General features: G+C 49.4%; 1 protein-coding gene across 1 annotated transcript in view; it reads right to left on the bottom strand.

Moving 5' to 3' along the window:
• Positions 1 to 5,290: 5,290 nt before the first annotated feature.
• Positions 5,291 to 23,338, bottom strand: part of LOC146199657 (phospholipid-transporting ATPase ABCA3-like) — a 73,328-nt gene continuing 55,280 nt past the window's right edge. Inside the window, exons 19-23 of the mRNA XM_084592798.1 lie at positions 15,095 to 15,253; positions 13,089 to 13,270; positions 11,554 to 11,727; positions 8,055 to 8,277; positions 5,291 to 6,363 (exon numbers count right to left, since the gene is read on the bottom strand). Coding sequence (XP_084448924.1) covers positions 6,133 to 6,363; positions 8,055 to 8,277; positions 11,554 to 11,727; positions 13,089 to 13,270; positions 15,095 to 15,253 — 969 coding nt within the window. The 3' untranslated portion in view covers positions 5,291 to 6,132. The remainder of the gene's footprint in view (positions 6,364 to 8,054; positions 8,278 to 11,553; positions 11,728 to 13,088; positions 13,271 to 15,094; positions 15,254 to 23,338) is intronic.

Raw genomic sequence — 23,338 nt, 5'->3', positions numbered from 1 at the left:
TCCCTTCAAATGACTTTGACATAAGCAAGTGTGGGTGTCCACAATTTCGTGGTGTTATACCCAAAAAATTACGAGTGACTTAAGCGACTAAAGTAGTGAAAGGCGAAAGCCTGAGGTCTCTTCTTGTTAGCGTTCCTGCCGTCTGCAATCCCACAAGTGAACGCGCACCAAGGAACGCCACGCAACAGGAGCGCTGGCGTACCATCCAAACGCTCACATGTCAGGGAAAGTGTGACAGATACTGCACCTTTCCTCCAGAAATCTCTTCTAGAGCGTTCCAGCCATTTGCAATCCCACACTTCAACGCGCGCCAAGCAACGCCACGCTACAGCCGCCGCAAAATTTAGTGGCAGGCTAGCCCCCGCCGCAAGCGGCGTTGACCTACCCGTCCAGTTAAAGGGACTTTACGTCCAGTCACCTTTCACAGAGCGCGCGTTCAATCGTGGCATTGTAGATGGCAGGGACGCATCCCGCCTCAGCCAATCAGAACGCATCCCGCATAGGCCAATCAGAACGCCTCAAAAGCGGGGCTGTTGTGCCTGGCCAAAGCCGCCCAGAAATTCAGCCGGACGCCAAACTTCTTCGGCGAACGCCTCCTTCACAAACTCTGGATACTTCTCTGCAAAGCAACAGTGCACTGGAGGCGAGCCGTACCAAAGGGAGAGAAGCGACGTGTTTCAACATGAGCTGAACGTCCAGACAGCACGGCGCGCCGTGGCCCTGACGGTGAACCCCTTCTCGCCCCGCGGCATATTTGAAGCGAGAGCGCAGCGAGCTCTCCCATTGGCCCTGCGAAAGTGCTGCCGTCGGATTGGACCATTTTGAGCGTCAACGGTTCCCGGCGACGGAGTCTCAAGTGCTTCCGTTCGAGACTCCGACTCCGACTCCGAGTGTGAGTTCGTCACGAGCGTCCATCGGGAGCAGTTCGCCCCCTGACAGTGCGGACGCGGCGGAATCTCCCCGGCCGTCGCTGCGCGAGAACAGTCGCGTACGGCTATGTTAGCTTTCGGCCCCAGAGCCGAAGTCGTTGTTTAAATGCATGTAAATAGTGTATAAAGCCTTTTCTTCATCTCACCAACGCCGACTTGGATTCATCGCTACCACCCAGGGAGCTGACGGCCCTCGTTCACGAAACGGGTGACGAGCGCTGCGTTACCAACTCCTTGGCACAACCCTGTTGACGGGGGGCTATTGTGTGATAACCCCACCGGCACAACATTGGTGGCAGCGGTGGGATCCACCGGCACGACATTGGATGGCAGCTGCGGGATTGACCGGCGTCAGGCACCTCGGCGCGGTGAGTACCTGAAGTTTCCCTCAAACGCCAGACTTCTCTAACACACAGGGTAGCTTAGAGAAAGGCTGAGCGTAGCATTGTGTTAACCTTGCGTGTTTCAAGCCTACAGGAAGTGTTTTGAAAACCAGGGGATGCTGAGAAGGGAATCAGTGTGAGAAAGGCTTGCGCATCTCTTGCTAGGAGCGAGATAGCGAACGTATAGCACACTATTCTAAAGAGGCAAACAACAAGAGGCCGGTTAAAGATGGAGAGTTACAAGGTCAGAGAACTTCTCCAAATTTGTGAGGAGTTGGGCATCGATTTCGGCTCAACAAAAAGAAAAAAGGAAATTCTTGAGATCATGCAGGCAGAAGACGTGACGGTTGAGGAAGCCGCAGAGGCCTGGGATGATATTCAAGAGAGAAAAGAGAAGACGGAACGTCGCGAGAAAGAGGAACATGAACGTCACGAGAAAGAGGATCGTGAACGTAGGGAACGTCACGAGAAAGAGGACGCCCGCGTAAGGAAACTGATGCAGCTGGAGATATCAGCACATAGAATGAGCGTGGAAAAGATTAAAGCTTTTAATGCCATTCATTGTAACGGTTCAATACCGCGAGACTGTCCACCACCGTTCCTCATCGCCGAGGATATGGCAGTGTATTTGGCAGACTTCGAGAATGTCTGCAGAAGTAAACGTTTCGAGCGAGATAGTTGGGCGCAGAAGTTGGTAGCTCTTCTCTCCGCTGAAGCGTCGGAAGAAATCAAGCGATTGGTTGGCGACCGCTTGAAAAATTACGATGAGCTAAAAGAGTCATTGCTGATACGATATCAGATAACGCCTCAGGATCTTCAAAAAAGATATGAGAGCGAGAAACATTTTTACAAGTCGTACTTCGATTTGGCGTATCAGTTGAAAGCCGATGTGACCGAATGGCTAGACAGTCAGGAAGTCTCGGAGCAAATTGTGCTTGCACTTGAGAATGAGACAATGCAGCTTGGGGAAGCGGCCGAGCAACGCGATAGCAGCAGCGAGTCGATCGAGCCTCGAACAGAAGTTTCTAGGGTTACCTTGGTCGAACCACTGGCAGCTGAGACGGTTGGAGCCGACTCCATCGGCGAGAAATCCGCAGAGACACCGTCCTGCACGCATTCCCACGTAGCTGTCAGCATTCCACCAATCGAGAGTGGGGAAGTGGCAGTAAATCAACCGCCTGACAACTCAGAAGCAGAAGTTGTAAACTGTGGCGGAAATGTAGTCAGGCTAGGAGACGACAAATTGGCAATGTCCGAGATCAGCGTTGTCGTAGATCATCACTCGCTGAAAAACGAAGTGGCGCTCATGGAAACTGCGCAGCCCACGAGTGGTGAACAGCTAAGGCAGAACCATGACGCGGACGCTGTCGAGAACCACACCTGTGAAGTCGACAGCGAGCGACTAGATAGGAGCCATGAATATTCCTGTCCTGACGTGCTCAATTGTGTTGGCGAAAACAACCCTAATGCGAACATGGACCTCAGGCGATCCGAAACGCCCCAGCTATCAGACGACCTTGATCGTGCGCCGGTTAGCGCTGAGCGATGCGGCACACCGGCAGATCAGTGTAACTTGAGTGGCGAGCCTGCAGAGGATATGCCTAGCTCGGGGGCTGGCGTGAGAGAGCCTTGTCCTTGTTCGGACGCGACTGGCAATGAGTCATACACTGCTGGCCGCGATGCAGGCGCGGCGCCGCACTCCGACGATGTCGGCGCCATACTAGCTCCGGTTACCGGCAGCTTGAAAGAGCTGGCACCAAAAGAAAGAAAGCAAACACTCAAGTGCCGCCGCCGAAAAGAGCGGAAAGGCAGGTGCATGAAAGAATGCTGTCATCGGAAGGTGAGAAAACGCAAACGATCGCAAAAGGAAAAGAGGCGGCGATCCCAACGGCACAAATGCACCCGCGCTGAGAAAATGCGCGATTGGTGCGCCAAGCGTAAGGAACGAGACAGATCGTTAAGCAAAGCGAGCAACTTGTGGACGTCTGTTCTTTCACGCATAAAGTGGAAAGAAAGGTCTCGTAGTAGAGAAATGGACAGCCGTAGCTGTAGCGGAGGGAGGAGAGCCAAACCGCACGAATACTGCTACGCATTTTGCCGCTTGCGGAAGAGAGCAGCACAGTGCGAACTCAGATGCTTTGACCCATGCATTCGAGACGTAGCTACCTTCGACGAGCGCTTCGTCGCTAACGGTAACATTGTAGGCAGATCGGGGCAAAATTGAATGACCTCCTTGCTTCCTCAGTTGTGCTTTACGGCCCAAGTGATTTCAAGGAGACTCTTTTCCATTACTGATTAATAATTTTCCTTGCTATTTAATGTATCACTAATGTTAAAAATTGTTGTTTGAACCTTGTGTACTGCATCGTATACACTTCTCTCTTGTTGTAGTGGGAGCAAAAAGGGGACAACAATTTAGCTAATTGAATTTGAAATTTTGCCTCTGTCTGGTGTTTGACGGGTGACCGAGGGTACTTGCTTGTGTGGGGTGTTGCCTGTTGTCGGTCGGTTTTGCAAGCCGCAGAAAAGTCTACCGTTACCAGTGGCGAGTGGCAAGGGCATCGGAGCGACCCGGGCGAAGTTGATCGGCGTGCCCCGGCAACAAGGCTGTCGGCAGAGATCCTGACCTGGCGAGTGGAACCCGAGTCACGTGAGGCTACCTGGCGCCTGGACACTGTACGTGAGCTTGGAGGAACCTGGAGAACGAGCGCGCCCGGCATCCGAGCCACATGCGAGCAGCTCGTCTTCCCGGCGCATTGTCTGATGGCGGGGGTGGTGTTGTGCCTGGCCAAAGCCGCCCAGAAATTCAGCCGGACGCCAAACTTCTTCGGCGAACGCCTCCTTCACAAACTCTGGATACTTCTCTGCAAAGCAACAGTGCACTGGAGGCGAGCCGTACCAAAGGGAGAGAAGCGACGTCTTTCAACATGAGCTGAACGTCCAGACAGCACGGCGCGCCGTGGCCCTGACGGTGAACCCCTTCTCGCCCCGCGGCATATTTGAAGCGAGAGCGCAGCGAGCTCTCCCATTGGCCCTGCGAAAGTGCTGCCGTCGGATTGGACCATTTTGAGCGTCAACGGTTCCCGGCGACGGAGTCTCAAGTGCTTCCGTTCGAGACTCCGACTCCGACTCCGAGTGTGAGTTCGTCACGAGCGTCCATCGGGAGCAGTTCGCCCCCTGACAGTGCGGACGCGGCGGAATCTCCCCGGCCGTCGCTGCGCGAGAACAGTCGCGTACGGCTATGTTAGCTTTCGGCCCCAGAGCCGAAGTCGTTGTTTAAATGCATGTAAATAGTGTATAAAGCCTTTTCTTCATCTCACCAACGCCGACTCGGATTCATCGCTACCGCCCAGGGAGCTGACAGCCCTCGTTCACGAAGCGGGTGACGAGCGCTGCGTTACCAACTCCTTGGCACAACCCTGTTGACGGTGGGCTACTGTGTGATAACCCCACCGGCACAACAGGGCACACTTTGTCCACGACAGCATGAGCCATTAAAGGCTATCGCCCTAATATAACCTGCGCCTTACTGTCCCCAAAACCCAAGGCGGGTGGGTAGCTGCTCCTGGTCCTACGGGGCTTGGAATGGTATACGCTCCTACCGCTTGCAGCGGGGGCTCGCCTGCCACCGGCGGTTGTGCCTATTGTTGGCCGCCATTGCACCCGCCACCGCTGCGGTGGCGGACGGCTGTTGCGAGGCGCGTCTCTCTCTTCTTTTTCATTCTTCTCTATTTTCTCCTCCGTCCGCATGAGGCAGCGAGAAAAAAAAGGAAGAGGTGGCTAAGCCATAAAGCCAGTAGAAGGTCCGTGCATTTTCTTTTCCTTCTTCCTGCAGTCGCAGCAACAAAATCATCTTAAACCGAGAGGCAGCCCGCGGTTTATCCAAGCGCCACTTTAGGTCTTGGACGTGGCCAATAAGAGAAGCAGTTTTTTCTCAGTGTTGTTATATTTTCTTCCAAGTGTGTTCAGTAAGCGCAATTTTGAGTCTAGACTGCATGAAAGCCGCACTGGGCTCGTTCCATTAAGCAAGCACAGGATGAACACAAGCTTAGTCGGTTGCACAGAGGAACAATTTTACGCAGTCTGCGCATGTTACGTCGCGTATATTAAGCCTCATTTTCAGACTGAGGTCACTTAAGGAGCATTGATTCACAGGGTGCTATCCGTACTGGCAGCTATTTGGTGAAAAGATCTATATTAATTACCGGTACTGCAGAACAGATTTGCACCAATAACTGAGTAATTAATCACCATCGGTGCAGGTGTGCAGGTTAGACTGACATATAGTTGAAACTGCTAGCGCTCTATCGAGAAAGCGTGGGTACATCTAATGGTTCAAAGCCAGTGCGTACAATAGTCTCGAATTGGGATGCTCATTAAAAATATAATTTTAATATTACAATTGAGATGGTGATGGTGTGGACGCTGAAGAATAATATCAAGCCACAATGCTTTGAAAATAAAAAGGAAGAAAAACATTGTACGAGAAAAAACGCAGGTTGTTTCTATAGGCTATGCTTGCAACCACGCCGTTTTTCATGTGCATTTATTAAACTTTCCTGATATGTTCAACAAGGTAAGTGGGTGCTTTCGAATGTATAGTTTGAAGCGTCAATAGACAAGCCTGCAATAGTTTTGTGTGTCATCTTTAAAGTGATAGATAAAACATCCCAGAAGACTTGACGGAAAACGATAAAATACTGGAAGCAAGACCGCAGCTAAATCTGCCCCTTTCATGGCGGACGCCGCTGAACGAAGTGGGGAATTATATAGGCCCCAATTATGACCCATCAGTAGATCAGATCACGTTGCTTTCAGCGCTAGATGCCGATGGTGCCGCTCGGAAGAAGGAGAGTCTGTGGTCCCGCCGCGGCGGCAGCAGCTGCGGCCGCACTCGCCTCCTTGCGCGTCACACTAAGGAAGATCTGCTCCAGTGAGTTGTCCGCGATGTAGAAATCCTGAAGCTTAAACTTCTTCTTGATGCGCGCCATGGTTGAGAAGAGCTCGCTCCATGCTATCTTCACCCGCGACATGCGAAACTCCAAGAGACCCTGCGTGCACGGAGAAGATTAGGAACGACAATTCTTTCAATTTTCTTTTCTCCTTCGCGGATCATTGTCACTGTATTTGCATGGTTAAATCAAGGCATAGAGCGATGAAGGAAGAATACTGACAAATCTTTCTTTTCTTTTCTCCTTTTCGAGCCTTTACGCTGATATCTGCACTGATACATCAAGGCACCGAGCGATAGAGGAAGAATGCTGATAAATCACATTGCTGGCACATACTCTACACATATCTAGATTAGGAACGGCAGTTTTCGATTTTCTTTTCTTTTTTGGGAGCATTGTCGCTGATATCTGCACTGGTAAATCAAGGCATCGAGCGATGGAGGAAGAATACTGACAAATCACATTGCTGGCATATACTCATATAACCTTACAGTGAGAAAGGGACAAGCAGCGTCGAACAAAATATTTACATTACTTTTTTATATTGAAGGAGAGCATTGTCTTCGTATTAACACGTTTTGAGTTTCTGGGCCAAATGACTGACCAAGGTGCCGAAACAACCCAAACACTTGGATCTGCTGCTGATGAAGTAACGGCTGAAGCTGATTTCGGTCTCTGAAACCACGGTTGAGAGCAGCACGGTAGCGGCGCGTGGCATATTGAGCCACATCTGCTGTTGTCGTTCATAATATAACCTGGTACCATATCTACAGCGCGATAAACGGGACAAGAGAACACAATAACGACAAACACAGCGCTGTGTTTGTCGTTATTGTGTTCTCTTGTCCCGTTTATCGCGCTGTAGATATGGAACATCGTCACCAACTCGCCCTACAACTGACCTTGGATAACCTGGTAGTTTGAAGTAGAAACACTGAGGAGCATATTCCGGACGCCTGGCACCTGGAGATAGCTTCGCCACGTGCCTATTATGCTTCGTTTGCCATGCATTATAGGTGCAATGGTGCAGTGCGAAACAAAAACAAAGAAAGGCGAACGTATTCTCCTTCATTCTATTTCTTCATTCATTCTATCTCGTCACGCAACATAAGACACTAGAGTTTATTTCAATACCTTATAGCAATGGGGGTCGTACGTGAATGTTTTACGCCGCTTTGAATTCCGGGCAATTGTGTTCACCTGCGCAGCACTTTTTGTATTCTAGCGACGTCGTTTACCGCAGGGCGTAGCTCCGGTCATCAATTAAATTAAATGATCAATTATGTATGCATTAGGAATGACAGGTTCCTTTGTAGCTCTTTATTTGAGACGGTTTTTTTTTTCTGTTGTAATGCAATACGTTAAGTGTCTGAAAGATTCTTATATACTCTAAATGAACTCTGTAGTAGTAAAAGGTCTGCTGAGCCACATAATAGAAAGGGGCAAGAATTGAAATTCTTGAGCACAAAACAAAATTATCATATTTTGAGGGGAAACCTAAGTGCGCTAGGCAACGTTTCGAGATGCACATTTGTGTTCGCCTGGGGAAGCTGGAAAAAAAAAAATGCTGCTGTATTACGTAAATAGTTTTTCTTTCCATCCTAAGTTGAGTTGGGTCGCTTTGTTCATCATTTACTTTGCATTGTATCGCAGCATGCACTGATTCACATCTCCGGAGCGAATGTTACCCATGCTACAGCCGATTGAGCAGGAAAAGTTTTCTGCGAGGAAGGTGATAATGGCCCAATTTGGGTGCTTTGTCAGAAAGTTCGCCAGCGTTGGGACCTTACCTCGTAACTGTGAACGAGCTGGGCCTCTGGAAAGCCTTTACGCACAGCATGGGCCACATCGCGCTGGTAGGAGAAGTCCTGCTTGCGATCCGGGTACGTCTTGACGGTGATGGTGTAACCTTTTCCAAACTTCTCCTTGAGGTGGTGGAGTGAGCCCAGACACTGGAGGTTGCCTTCTCCCAGGATAGCGATGCGGTTACAAAGGAACTCCACATCCGATAGGCTGCACATGTCGCAAACAGGACCTTCAGAAGGGATCACAAATTGATGAAGATCTGCGCGCTTCTTTTGTGAAATGGCAAGATACTACAGTATTATGGCAGGTACATGGATTACACTGCTGCATCGAAAACTGCGTCCTCTAAATCAGAGAAAAAGACACACAGAGGGATAGACGAATGGATTGATGAACAGACTGATAGAGGCACAGACACAGACAGACAGACAGACAGACAGGCGAACGCAGACTGACAAACGGACGGATCGACAGAGGGACATAGCCAGGCACAGAGAGAGAGAAAGTCGGACAGACACACACAGACATACTGATATTGACAAAGGCGAAGATAGAGAGAGGGATAGACAGAAAGAAACGGATGGACGAACATCGAGCATATTGCAATCTACATTTAACTTGACCGTTGCTATGGCAACTTTGCCTAGTAAATTAATTTAGCTCTCTCATGTCTCTTATTTTTCGTTTAAAACTCTGAATCTTGTTGCTTTTTGAGTAATCTGTTTGCGAAGTTCTAAGCTATATTATACTGATGATGTAACTTTTACACCATGAATTTACGGTCGCCCCCATTTAATTTTCGTTTTCTCTCTCTTTCACTAGGGTGTTAATTTTCCTTTCCTTCTCCCTAATTCCAAAATTTACTAGAAGACGCTTTGCAATCTGCACGTAGAGCTCTACAGTATACAAGAGCATGATTAATTTTCGCTCCCCTACTTCCCTAGGAGACACGATATCCATTCCCTAAAACATCCTGATTTAGCCGAATAGAAGGACACTGCCGTTCTTGTTGGAAAGCTTTTCATGTGACAGAGGATGCGGATGTCATAAGCTGTAGTAGGTCGTAGAAACCAGAGCAGTTACGGCTCTTAGCACCGTTCATTAGAGAAAAGGAGTTAGGGGTTTTCGCCCTTGCAACCCGAAGCCTAACCTATTGTAATCGTCTGGTTACAGAGAGCGGCATTGTTGGAGACGCCCATGAAATATGGCGGCGGTCTACCTCAGCGGATGGCGTGGTACCCATGGGATATTTACTCGGCACTGCATCATCTTGAGAGCCTCATAGGCTAGTGATTGATGAGGAAGGACCACCAAACACTAACCCTTTTAAAGGATACCTCAAATCTTTAGATTCTGAAGGAGGAGGTAAGTCACGTTTTTAGTTCCTTAGAACGTACGTGAGGATCAGAAGAGCTGAGTGGGAACCAAAATGGAGATGAGGGGGGGGGGGGGGGGGGGTTACTCGCGTTTGACGCTTTGCTTGTGTGTGTGCTTCTGCTTTCCTCTGATAGATGCTTCGAGCTGACTCTTGCATCCAAAATACCTAAATGCTGAGAGTCACCATTCAAGTTGTTTTCGTATTTAACTCTTTCTAGGTGTGAATAAAAGCAATGATTTTCTTTCTTATCATTCGTTTTATTTATTTTAAGAGTCTTGTTTTCGCAGACTCGTTTATGCATAACTCTGAGAAGTGCCGTATGTTACTTCCTACTATATCCTGCAGTGAGCTTACTGTTTTTTATGCATCGCGGTGTTACTGTACAAACCCCTGGAATCTTGTCACTCATGGTGGCCTTTAAAATATCGCTTAATGTGCTTCACATGCCTCAAAAGGAGCCATCTGGACGCTTTCGCCTGCTGTAAAGCCTATATGGCTTAATCTGAAACCTTTTATCACATCGCATTACCGCGTTCGATAATTCCAGACCCAAATACAGGGCTCCACTCCAGTACCCTCATATAAGTTGAGATCGGTAGCATATCTATAGTGCTGTGTGGTTCACATGGTCGCGCTTCACTTTCTCTTCGACTTGATATGTTCTTAATGACCCTTTAAAAATTGCTTCCTTCAATAATCCACATCAGACATATGCACTTCCCCACTCATTGTATTTCTCGTCTCTCTTGTGGTACTTATTCAGTCTTCACTTAATTATCATGGTTCCCGATTTCTCAGCATTGAATTCGACTTCAATTTTTTGTGCTTCCCTCCCACCATTATCCGAGGGGATTCGTAACCCGATTTGGCTGCCTGGGCAAATGTCACGTTATTCGCGTTATTCGTCCACGGGAAATAGGGTTATTTCTAATAGGCTATATTGCTGCACTGAAAGGTTTTTTTAAGACATGCCTTGGTGATATTGCTGTTTTTTTCTGCAAGTCAAATCTAGCCCAGCTCTACTCTCGTTCGGCATGCGTTTCATCACCGCTGCCGGAGCTATGAACGAGAGTAACGACAACGGGGTCTCCCCTGCAGCAAACATGTCTGCATTCCATTCTCTTCAGAGTTCACAATTCCTTTGCAGTTTATTAACAAACTTTCTACTCTGCTCTGGTTAACTATAGCTGATCGGCACCTATAGTCCTGCTATCGTCAGAAGGCCTCGAGGCAATTCCAGTTTTGCATTACAATGCATGATATCGGTCACAAAGGAAACGCATGTTCAAAAGAATGATTTAGTTTAATTTGCAGAGTAATTCACTCGCATGGTGTTGGTACTAGGAAATAGAGCATGCTCATCTCCTCATCATGTTTCACATTTGAGACGACTGAACCAAGGAAGCGGGATCGAATCTCGGCCTCGGCGGCAGCATTTCGATGGAGGCGAAAAGCAAGGCGCCCGTGTGCTGTGCGATGTCAGTGCACGTTAAAGAACCCCATGTGGTCGAAATTTCCGGAGTCCTCCACTACGGCGTCTCTCATAGCCTGAGTCGCTTTGAGACGTTAAACCCAACAAACCGAGCCGAACCGAATTATATGATTGCACAGAAACATTTTTCTCCCGCGTACTTCGCTCGCAGCTATAAACATTTGCTGCATTTTCCTGTTTCTACAGGCTTCTGTAAAACAAGTATAACGAAGTACTTTTTCAGGTGTAACCAGCGGACTGTAGTATATTTATTGTTCCAATGCTACAGCACGCATTATTAGCAGTAGTATTTGGGTATTTGGGAGTTAGAAACGGCTACTTAGGACACAAACACATCAAGGTAGATTTGCTACTATTGGTATCATATGATGCCTAGTACTACACTAAGTTTTTCGGGCTTAAATCTGGCAGCTGAAATGTTGGGAGGACCTGAACGACTAAGATATCGCCTGATGAATCTAGTATTACTTGCCTAAGATTGCTTCGGGTGTGTTAACAGGGTAGCTGAAACGTCTGAAATGTTGATTCGTTTGCATTGATAAGCCGGCATGTAGGTTTTGTTTTGCTCTACAGGCTATCTGTGAAAGTCAGAGAGGCACTTGGAGAATCGTACATGTGCGAAGAGAGAACGATGGACATCTTGGAAGCACGCTGCAGTGAGCTGATGTAGTTGACAATGCGCTTCCGGGATGGGGCCCCCATGCCGGCATAGGGCTCGTCGAGGAGCAGCACGTTTGGCATGCCGATCATCGACAGGCACAGGGACAGCTTGCGTCGGTTTCCGGCACTGCGGAAGTGCAAGTCAATAAAGACAGTAAATCTTAAAATGTATTGATAATGTAAATTGTCGAGAGCTAATAAGGACGTTCACATTTTTATGCTGAAACAATTTTGGCTAATTTCTGAAGGCTAACTGTAGAGCGCATGAAATGCTTCAATCTACAGAAAGATCCTATAATGAGAAATATTCTATAAAAAAAGCTATTTCTTCAAATGGCCATGGTCAGTGCGACAAGGATGTGATCCAAATATCTTAAGAACTAAAATCTAAGTGCATACACAGGGTGATATAACGGCGAACTGGGATGAAAGAATCCGCGGTTTGTGTTTAAGCTGTCCTATTCCTTTAAGATACTAATGCTTTTTGGATAAATGTTTGAATCGGATACACATCTTCAACAAACTCAATTAAATAGTCCAATTCATTTTATTTCAGCACAAAGTTCGGGGTTAAATTTCAGCGCTTCTCATCGGGATCGTAGTGCCTGATGCAGTATTCCGCGAAGAAAAACTAGATTGATGCAGAGGAAGCCCAGTAATCAAGAGTATTGAGTTTATCTCTATAGTTACGCGGCAGAAAAAATTACCGGGAACAATTTTAAGACGAAAGTTCCGGCCGGTGATTCGGTGCTAATTTCAATGCGAAAGCATTTCTGGTTTCATGATTACCATGGAAAGGCTGTGTCGATAAAGCATGTCATCCGCAAGAAATCGAATCACCATCCTTTCGTTCCCCAGCCGAACGTGTAAACCACTACTCCAAGCTGTTAACATTGCGGCCACACTGAAGCTTGTCAGGAATGTCTTTATTTCATCTCCGCAACAGGGCAGGAAGCGACGCAGCGCTCGGACGAGGCGCTTATACTGCCCCCGATATCAGGGCTATTTATCATACGCGTCGTCATGAATGATACGGAATTATACCAACGAATTCGTAATTTCCCTTAACTAGCCTAAGGAGGCTAGAAGGGCGCTGAGGGAAAGGACCACAGCAGCAAATAGTACTAAAAATGTAAAAACTGAATGCAAAAGCTGCCTCTGGATGCAAAAGGTTCCGAGGGAAGCTAAAGGCTTTCAAAATCTGGGCACCCGAAATTCAACAGAAAAGGAAATTTTCCAGTTAGGCTGACGCGTAGCGCAGCAGTCTTGTGCGGCTTTCGCCAGCGATCAGCAAACAACCCTCCATTCTGTAATCAGCTTCGATCTATAGCTCAAAGTTCTTGTTGGAAACGGAAACGGCATAAAGGAAGGAACATGCATCCACATAGACGAGCACATTTTGCTTCATACGCAAGTGCAAATGAAGAACTACGATTAAGGTTCAACACTCGGAGTCGTCTGCTCTGTGATAAGCAGGAGCTTGCCCACCTGTACGTGCCGACAAGCTTGTCAGCGTACTCCTGGAAATTGAAGATCTCCAGGAGTGCATCCAAGTACTCCTGGGCGGGCACGATACCACGCAACCGTGAGAAGAGTTCGATCGTCTCTAGGCCCGTCAGCACATCCAGCAGACCATCCCGCTGAGGGCAGTAGCCCAGGTACCTTTGGAACTGAGATAATAGCGGGAATGAGTGGGGGCTCCACAAAACAGCTGCGGCAGGCCTTCCAGCGGGCGCACCTAACATAGTAAAGAATGAAAGCTGCTCCGGGATGATGGCCACTGCTCTCTACGCCACAGCTGTTAAGTGTAACACCTAAGCTGCTACTTCAATTGAAATTCTAGGTTTCGTATGGCAGGTGCGGTGCTGTGCTCACATGGCGTAGTTTTTCTTTTACACTTTAGGCCTACTGTTTGTAAACCTCTTTGTCGGGTAGAGCATTGGAATGGCCATTTACAGGGTGGTAAGCATAGGATCTGTGCTCTAAGTGAGTAGCCTGTACATTACGTATTTCTTCATGCATACTGGGGTCCAGTAAATGCCATTGGAGGGTGAGTATACAAATTACGCTAGTAGCACTGCAAAATCATTGTGTAGAGAGAGTTATTTGCATGCATTTTTCGAAAAAACCGAAGAGTTCTGAGTAACAGCCTCATTATTAAAGTCGCCGTAGAGTCGGCAGCAATTATCGCGAAGAAAGCCTATCTGGAAAAATATTTCATGCATTCAGACGAGTTATTGCTAGGCCCCGCCTGCCTTCTCTTATTACAGTCAGAAGGTAAAAAAAAAAAAGCTATGCGAAGTATCGGACCTATAATGAGTCTTCAAAAGCAAAAACATCGCAATCGGCGAATACATGGTTGTTTCTAAGAGCCGGGCGCATATCGAGTTTCGCCGCCCGCAAACTGAAGCAAAGCTGCATAGTTTAACTATGAACAAAAGTACATGGTTTTGCATTCTTCACAATTTGCCGATAATGCTTGAGGTAAATGAGTCATAGATACGTAAAGTGCATTTCAATAAAGAGGGGATAAAGTGTTGTATCTTATGTCCACCCGGAGCAGAAGGCATAAGTAACTCTTGCTCCCAGACTGAACGCTCAAGAAAGATATTTGCGGAAGAAATTCGGTATAGCATTTTGAATGTCATTGTTCAGGAAAGTGCAATAGTTTCCATAGTACCAGAAATTTGTACTCCCTTAACTATCAAAGAGAATGTCCTTTAGCAATGCCTTTAAATAGAAAAAAAAAACGAAAGAGGTACCGAATTGAATCCCTGGGGAATCCATGCAGGAATCTATGGATAAACATCTGCTATAACATTAAACGAGAGTACAAAATCATGCGCAGTAGGGTGAATATGCTCAGTTTTCGTAGAGTGGACAGCCGTGAAGGCATGTTCGATGCGGAAGCACCCTGTCTTTCTCTGATTAATATTACTTGTGTTTATCAATTATGCTCTCAGGAATTTATGCATAATGATGGCAGTATTCTTAGTATTATAGGCAAAGCTTTCTCTGACTACGACAATAGCGATGACCCACACGGCCTCTAAAATTTATATATTTTCAAGCTACTAATTAAGCATTAAGAGCTATAGGTCAAACAGCAGGTTTTCCCATTTCCCCTTGTTTTGAATTCGCGAGAAGTGGCAAATGAAAAACGTATCTGGGATACGTGGTATTCACTATCCAACAGACTTTAGACGGTTCCGGCGATTTTTAGCAATATAAATGCAGCCAGAAATACATCTGATATAATTTCAGAAAAGAAGGAACAGTGGAAGTTTACTAAATTCAATAAACAACATTGCCCGAAGCTTTTAATCGGCAGCTCGTATACTGGGCTCCAGCTCGAAAGAAAAAACGAAGCCTCTGTAAAAAAAACAAAACAATATCGTTGATGGCGCCCCAAGCCTGTTCGCCTCAGCCTTACACGGGCCTCTAGGTTATAGGAAATATGCGCTCGGTGACAAAGTGTTCTGTGACCCGCTTGCCTGGTATACGTCCCGCACGACGGAGTAGCCACCTATGAAGGCGTCTCCGTTGTGCGGCATTATGTCGCCAGTAAGGATCCTGAACGTGGTGGTCTTGCCAACTCCATTGGCGCCCAGGAGGCCGAAGCATTCCCCTGTCCGGACAGTGAAGCTCAGGCCCTGCGATGGTTCACAGATCGTTAGTGAAGCGTGCCTTCTTAACACAGTTACACCGATCCGCCTGATCGCCAAAAGCAGAACAAACATTGCCGACGGTTACGTTAATCCCTACTGCGAAATTTCAGCGCAGCTCATCAGTTGTTCCAGGTTTTCGATAGATTGAAGTATGCGTTTCTGCTCTGGCGGTGCACATATCGAGATCCACTGCCACCGATCCGGCGTTCTGATTGTTGTTGTGGCTGTAGGAAGAAGGAAAAGAAAATGCACGGGCCTGCTATAGAGGCTAGCCCCATATGTTCTAGCCTCTATAGGCCTGCTACTGGCTGTGTAGCTGAGCCACCTCCGCTGATTTAACTGATTTATTTATAGGAAGGGAAAGGCGCGGTAACTGTCTCACTTGTTTTTCTGTGGACACCGCAACCGCGCCGTAAGGGAAGGGAGGAAGATGGGAGTGAAAGTGGAAAGAGAGAAGGAGGAGCCGTAGTGGAGGGCTACGGAGTAATTTCGACCACCTGGGGATCTTTACCGTGCGCTGACATCGCAGAGCCACCTCCGCTACCTCGTGCGGATAGGAAAGTAGAGAAGGAAAGAAAAAGAAGAGGGAGAGAAAGACGCGCGCTGCAATAGCCGTCGTCCACCACCTACGCGGTGGCGGGTGCAATGATGACCCACAATAGATAAAAATTCGGTGGCTGGCTAGCCCCCACCGCGAACGGCGTTGACCTACCGTCTCAGCCCCGCAGGGCCAGGAACAGCCACCATTCACCACCTCCCCCTCGGCAGTGGAGGTGGCCCAGCTACAGAGCCAGTAGCAGGCCATGCAGCTTTTATTTCTTTCTACAGCCACAACAACAACGTGACGTTCCTTGACATGCGTTCAAGTGTGGGATTGCAGATGGCAGGAACGCTAGACACGATGATACTTCTGGTTGGTCGCTTCGAATTTCGCGGCTGGTGACGTCACTTCTCTGTCGACCAATCAGGTGCGCCGCTCGCGCGGACAGCTTTTGTCGACGAGAGTATGAGCCATTAAAGGCTTTCGCCTTAATATTCAGCGTGGACGGCGACTAATAAACGGGCCATAATTTAACACGATAGCGTTAAAGGTCCTAGTCCGTAGCAAATTTGGCGACGGCTTTGTCGGTGCAGGCGTCGGCGTTTAAAGCCAAACGTTACGTCTTTGGGAGATGATAGTTGCAATATAGCAATCCTTTCAATGATTGATTGTCTGGTTCTGACGTAACGAAGGAACGTTACAGTGCGAAATTGGAAGGCACTGCCATCTCGGGCTTCGCCCTTCGGATGGGACGATGAGGTCTGAACCCAGCATCCAGAACCCTTAGAACTCAAGTTATACATACTGCCCCACGGCCATACAAGCACTTTGGTGCAGTTTTGTTAAAGCTGAGTTTTATATCTGCCAGATTGTCCTTTCTTATAATACGTTGGTGGCATTGGATGTACGCTAATGAGTATTTTTTGTTAGTAGGCGAAACCTTAAAATATTACGGATTAAGTATATATCAAAGGCATATATGCGGAAGAGGATCTGCAAAGGGAAGCCGGCCAATTGAAGCCATTGACGCTATCTTGTATATTGTCGGCATCAGGATGTATGCTACCTTCCTGGCGACTTAGTATGGCACTGGACACCTCTATGCAAGCATGGGTTGTCCCAGAAGCTGTTGTCGCACTACACTGGACCATTTATTTTCCTCACACGCATCAATGACTTGAATTACGTGGTTTCTCGTCAATGTTCCCAAGGCCGCCCCTCTAGGAAAAGACAAGTTGTTCATGTCGCAAGAATGAAGCGCTGCCACTCTCGGGACTCTGACTGACAGCCACGGGGGCTTCGTCTTTGAAGGGGGAAATGTTAAGCAGCGCTGAAGAGAGGAAAGAGGAAGTGTGAGGAACAAGCAGCAGCTCGCAATCTGTCGGTAAGCGCACCATGTTAAGGTGAAGAAGCGCTCTGTAAACAAGTCTTAACAATATTATATACACAGAGAGGTAGTGTCATTAAGTGGGATACCTATACAGACACTCCAATGGCGTTCGGTGCAAGCTGGGCACCATGCATTAAGGCCTTTTGGGCCTCGAGGGTACAGCAGCCGGACAGGGTAGCGTCCGAGTTCTCGCGGATGGGCTTGAGTATAGGGGATAGGGATGAATTCTTCTGGCATGCCCGTAGCACGCGGTAGGTGTGCTACGGGCATGCCAACCTGCAACCGCATGACAACCAGCAACCGCTTTCATTACACGTCTCTCAAGCGCGAGCTCATGTTCCGACGCTTCATGCCTTAGCGGTGACGTCATCGCTTCCCCTAGCGGCCTCTGCGAGAGAACCTTTCGATTCCAGTCCGCGCGTACAAGCGTTCATTCGCTTACAATGCGGCTGAGGCGTGCGCTGAGAAGGGAGGCTCTGTTTCGGATTCCTACATGGAGCAACTTGCTACACTCATTTTTATTTATTTATCCTTCCGGGACGTAGAAGCGCTGCCAGCCACCTTGCCGAAAAGCGCGGGCCTCAAGTTGCAGTCGTTGTTCGTCGGCAACATCGTTGCCGATTCGAGCCGACGCGATGAAGATCTCGGAGGCCACGCGCTGTCTGTCTTATTGCGTGCGCCACACGCATGATGGCGCTACGTGCACGCCAAGCGAAGAGGAAGTACAGCGGAAAAGTAATTTGCCACTCGCTTAACTGCGTGTTCTGTAATTCTGTAATTTACATGCTCATATTTATTATTATACGCCACAATACACTTCTCTAAGGGATATTTCTGAGACTACACCGCAAACAATAGAGGCGCCTTTGTCCATTTCAAACCATCTAGCTGGCGTGGTGGAGAGGTTAGCGTGCTTGTCTCGCACCCCGGAGGCCCACGTTCGATTCCTCAGGTTGGCGACTTTTGCTACTCGTTTTTATTTATTAATGCTTCTGGGATCTTTCGCTCACGGCCAACGCCGGACGACGCGGGACGGCTTGCCGACGACGACATCGACTTTTCTGCAACACGGGTCCTTAACGCTACCGCGTTAATATCGTATCGGTAAGCAGCCGCAGGAGCACCCACTCCCTTGCCTTTCTCAGCCCTTTGAACTGGGTAGGGAGCGTTTGGTGTTTGGATTTATGATACATATTTCCTTAGATGTAAGCTGGAATAAAATCGCAATCCTGGTCAGCGCCGTGCCTTCTGGGAAAAGCCTGCAGAGAGGGCACGCGAGCGGCGGCGTCGGCTGCCTCGTTACCATTAAGACCGTGGTGACCTAGAGCCCAAACAGGAGATCGGTACGCGGTATCCGAGTTTCGACTGCAATTTTGGTAGATGCGATAAGGTAGGAGTGTGTTCCATCATTGCTGGACGTTCCGGTAAGCCCCTCGTGAGAAGGTTATTATGTATTTGAAGGAGGAGTTGGAGGCTACGAGGGCTGTAGCAATCTCTCCTGCGTGGGTTGGTGACTGCGCCTTGAACGTAAGGCCGTCTAGTGTTTTACCCTTGTGGATGACCGTGGCTGTGTGCCACCATCCAGGGTTCGAGCCGGAGGCGTCCACGTAAAAACCTCCTGCTCTGATTCCATAGTAGCGGTCCAAAGTTCCCGCCCGCACCTGGCGCCGACCATTATCGTCCTCGTTGTACATGTTGGCTTACGAATAAGCGACAAATCAAAGGCGCAGCGCGGACACCTGGATCAGACGCCCTGCTCTGTCAGCTTGATATGTGCGTAAATGGGAATCCCGCGGTATCTTGCGGAATCTTTAGGAATCTCGCGAAGAAGAGTGACACTTTTCGCTGTCGCACGCACGCATGGACGGACACCTCAAAACAAGTCCAGGTGAGTGCGCGGAAGTATTCGTTTATTCCTAGCCTAAATCAGCGACGTTATCATTTATGGAGAACAAAACGAGGGCATTATTTAAAAACTGCCACCAATTGGGGAGCTAACCACGTTAGCTAATATTCGTCAGAGTACATGTAATAGAGCAGAGCCACGTCACTGGAAAACAATCAGGAATAAGCAGGTTTATTGCGGCCAAATACCTCCACTGCCAAGATTCAATGCTGCTGATCGCATAAATAAAATTATTTCATTCTCTAAGATGCGAGGTGTCATAGCAGTCAAATACACGTGTAAGGGCTGTAATGTGAATTGATATTTAAGTCATCTGTGCAGAGTGCTCCGCATGCCTCATATGGTACGCTAGGCTTCGGTGATTATTATATTGCCTGCCTCTACAACGATCAAACTGCCGGAGGTAATTGAAAGTCTTACGATTTCAGGAGTTGAACACAGCCCGCTGTGTCATCTTCAATTTTGATACTCAGACGTGTTCTCATATTAGTAGGACAGAGTGCCATGCAATGGTCGCGATAAGAAGAAAATGGGCTGTCTATCAATCTGACTGCTAACATTGAGGTCCTTTGTTTGATAACTTCGTCCTGTTCATTTGTACAAATGTTCGAACGTGCGAAGCTTTGGAACAATCACGGTCAGACAGAAAACGGTTAGAACATTACCATGGTCAAACGTCATGATTCGCTATCTTCCATTCACGAATATCAAAATACTGGCTGCAATCGCCAGCGAAGATTTCGGTACTACGAAAGGTAATCGCTGGTTATTTTCGAAAATCGCAATTTCTTTCCTCGTACATTTTACATGATGAGTGGACTGCTGAATTGGAATGCGTACATTGGCCATGACCCCGCATTTGTACATCATTGTATAACCTGGCGGACTGTGAAGTATTGGCCACTGCATTTTGCCATTGCGCACATACGCAAGACATTTCTCTTTATTCCAGCTCACACAATAATTTACTGCAAAACGTCACTGATCTGGCTGTGGATGCAGGGGAATTCTCTCAGCTCTGTCGACTTAGTCGCTGACCTGAATCCTCACAGGTGGCAATAGCAATGTAATTAATCGCTGTTAACACACACACACACACACACACACACACACACACACACACACACACACACACACACACACACACACACACACACACACACACACACACACACACACACACACACACACACACACACACACACACACACACACACACACACACACACACACACACACACACACACACACACACACACACACACACACACACACACACACACACACACACACACACACACACACACACACACACACACACACACACACACACACACACACACACACACACACACACACACACACACACTGTGGGATTCGGGCTTGCTGCGGCTGCCCTTTGCGCGGCCGCCGCCCGCTTCCCAGTTGTTCTCCCCGTTCCCTTTCTCCCGCCTGAGGCGGCGGAGAGGGGCTCGAACGACTTGTCACTGTCGTTCGGGCCACAGATCCGCCCTGGCGTCCCAGTGGCGGTTCTCATTGGCGCCTTTTGGCGGGAACACGGCACCGCTTCGACAGCCGCGCTCGCGCGACTGTCCGAGCGGAGCCCAGAGAGAGACTCCTCCGAGACATCGCAAGGTGCGTACGCTACTGTTTTTGTCTGCCGGCCTTTGTCCGCGCAGACCAGTGTGTACTCGAGTTCGTCTGCTCCGGGTCTTACCTGAGAGCGAAGCTCGAGCCTGTCGATGGTGATCCAACGATCCGCGACAGGCGTACCTTGCGGTGGTTGCCCACACTCTCTCAAAGGAACCCTTTGGTCACTGCGAGAGAGATCACAGCACGCCCTTGCGTGCTTGCGGCGCGCACTCCGTGTCACTTCGTGCGCGCAGGGGAGCCTAGCTCCTCGCGCGCTCCCTTGACACGGTGACTGCGTATGTGTGTGTATGTGCGTTTGTAAATATGTGTATATGTGTGCGTATGTGCGTTTGTAAATATGTGTATGTGTGTGCGTATGTGTGTGTGTGCCGCTGGAGGATGGCGTTTCAATAAACGTCTCCTTTGTGAACTCGGAGGTTTGTGTCCTTGCAGCGAAGTGCTCTCCTCCCGATGGAGGTTGAGTGCACGCTGCAGTGTTTAGTGCGCGCGCGGTGACGGCTGATCGGGGCTTCGGCTCGCGCGACGCTCGAACCCGCGGTGGTTGGTGGCCTATGTCCATGTAGAAAACCACAACTGGCGCCCAACGTGAATTGTCCTTGGCTCCATGAGTCGTTGGACAGCACATCGGCCGAGCCGGTCGCCTTGACGATCAAGCTCATGCGCCATGCCTGCCGCCCCCTGCGCGGCACTCGGCAAAGGCACTGAAACACGCTACATGGTTCTTCGGACCACCCTGCGGTGCGACCGTTGACCATATGCCTCCGCTGTTTCAGCTTTACGCCGTTGCGGAAGCAATGTGCGCGACGCCGCCGCTGCCGGCATCTCCGCACAACAGCACCCGTACCCCGCTTGCAGTCATTTCTGTTCGGGGAACGGCGAGGCGTCGGCCGGGCTCCCTCTGGAAACCGGACCGAAAGCGCGCTCAGTTGGCTGATGCGGCTCCTTGAACTTGCGAGCCGGCTGGCGCGCCATTCTCTCTTGGTACAGCATTTCGACTTTTCGGTGCAGTATCTACAGGGGAGAACGAACGTGGTAGCTGACGCGCTATCCCGTGCCCCACTCGCCCGCGGCGGCGTCTTTACGGACGACGGGCGAAGGGGGCGAAACAGCGGACGAGCCGCAGAGCGGCACGGATGGGACGCCCGCAGACGGGTTCCCCATTCCGCTATCCGGGTAAGCAGCGCTTCGCAAAGCAGGCGAGGGTGAAAGCTCTTTGTGAGCACATCTGAGACGCCGATGCCAGCGGAAGTTTTGCTGCGAACCTGCGGGGGGACGAAACCAGGCTCTCCTTTGGGATGACTGGGATCGTTTTCAGCCATGAAGAGATACGACGGTCCAGCAGAATGACCCGTTTTGTCGCGATGTCAGCGACGGTCTCTGGGAGGCGAAGCGCCGTTACGCTGCTTGTATTGCAGCGGGCGCAGCGCCGGTACGCTACTTGTATTGAGCGGGCGCAGGGGGGGCACGAGCCAACGTGTCGCGGCGTGCCCCGGGGATTCATATTTGCTGGGCCATGACGCGCTCGCGCTGAAATCATAGCCACGGATGATGAGTCCATGAACCACTTGAAGTGGCTATTCCCCAATGTCTGAGCGGCGCTCTGTTGCGTTCTCTCACGACAAACCATTGGCTGGTCATCTGAGTGGCTCCAAGGTTTCAAGAAACTGAGTCAATCGGTGACTGCAGCCCGGCATGAAGCGCGACATTTTCCGCTGTTGCTGTTCCTGCCATGTCTGTCAAACGGAGAAGTCGAGGGGTGGCAAGCCACCGGGCATGACGAAACCAACTGACAGTGTGCGTCCGTGGCAGATGGCCACCTGCGATTTCATGGGGCATTTCCCCAGTAACAAGCAGGGGCTCATTGCTGGAGAATCCCCCTATGGGGAAAGCCAGCCGTGCCTACATTGCAGACCTGAAGGCCTATGCGTAACGGTCTGACGAGCTTGCGCTGGTGCCCATTGTCATCACAGGCAAGCGCCAAGGCACACCCGATGCGGTGGAACGCAGCCGTGCCCCGCACTGGTACAAGGTGAGGCGACGTTCACCTGTGTGATTGATGCCGGACGGCGGGCCTTTTCCGCAACCGAAGGCATACCGCCTCACCGAGTGAGCTTGCTCGTTTAACCCTACCCGGAAGCAAGGTTGGTCTCCCCCTTTTCTGGCTCGCTCAGTTCCAGCCTGTGTGCTTTATTATTTTTTTTTGTTTTGTTTTGTGTGCCTCTGTTCCCATTTTTCGCTTTCTTCTGTTTCCATTCTTGCTTCTTAACTTGTAAATATTGTACAGTGAGTGCCTTCTTTTGTACAGCGCGTCTTCTCTCTTCTTTCTGCTTGAAATTGCGAGGGCTGCTCATTAGGCAGCCCCGACGCGCGGTTTTTTCTGTGTGTGTGGAGATGAAGTTGGGGCCGTTTGGGGATGGGGAACATGGACGATGCCCCTTTCACCCAAGGCCGCCGCGGCGGTTGCGAGGGTGCTCGGGACAGGTTCGCCGCGGAAGGTCGGCATCACCCTTTGGTGTGTGAGTGGCTGTGCGTGTGCGTGCTTGGGCGTGGAGGCGACGACGTCGCGCCATGTGTGTTTGC

This window comes from Amblyomma maculatum, chromosome 2 (assembly GCF_055883805.1).
Source record: "Amblyomma maculatum isolate TAMU_Amacu chromosome 2, ASM5588380v1, whole genome shotgun sequence".
Classification (NCBI taxonomy): domain Eukaryota; kingdom Metazoa; phylum Arthropoda; class Arachnida; order Ixodida; family Ixodidae; genus Amblyomma; species Amblyomma maculatum.
The sequence above is the reverse complement of the archived record's forward strand: the minus strand, read 5'-3'. Positions and strand labels throughout refer to the sequence as shown.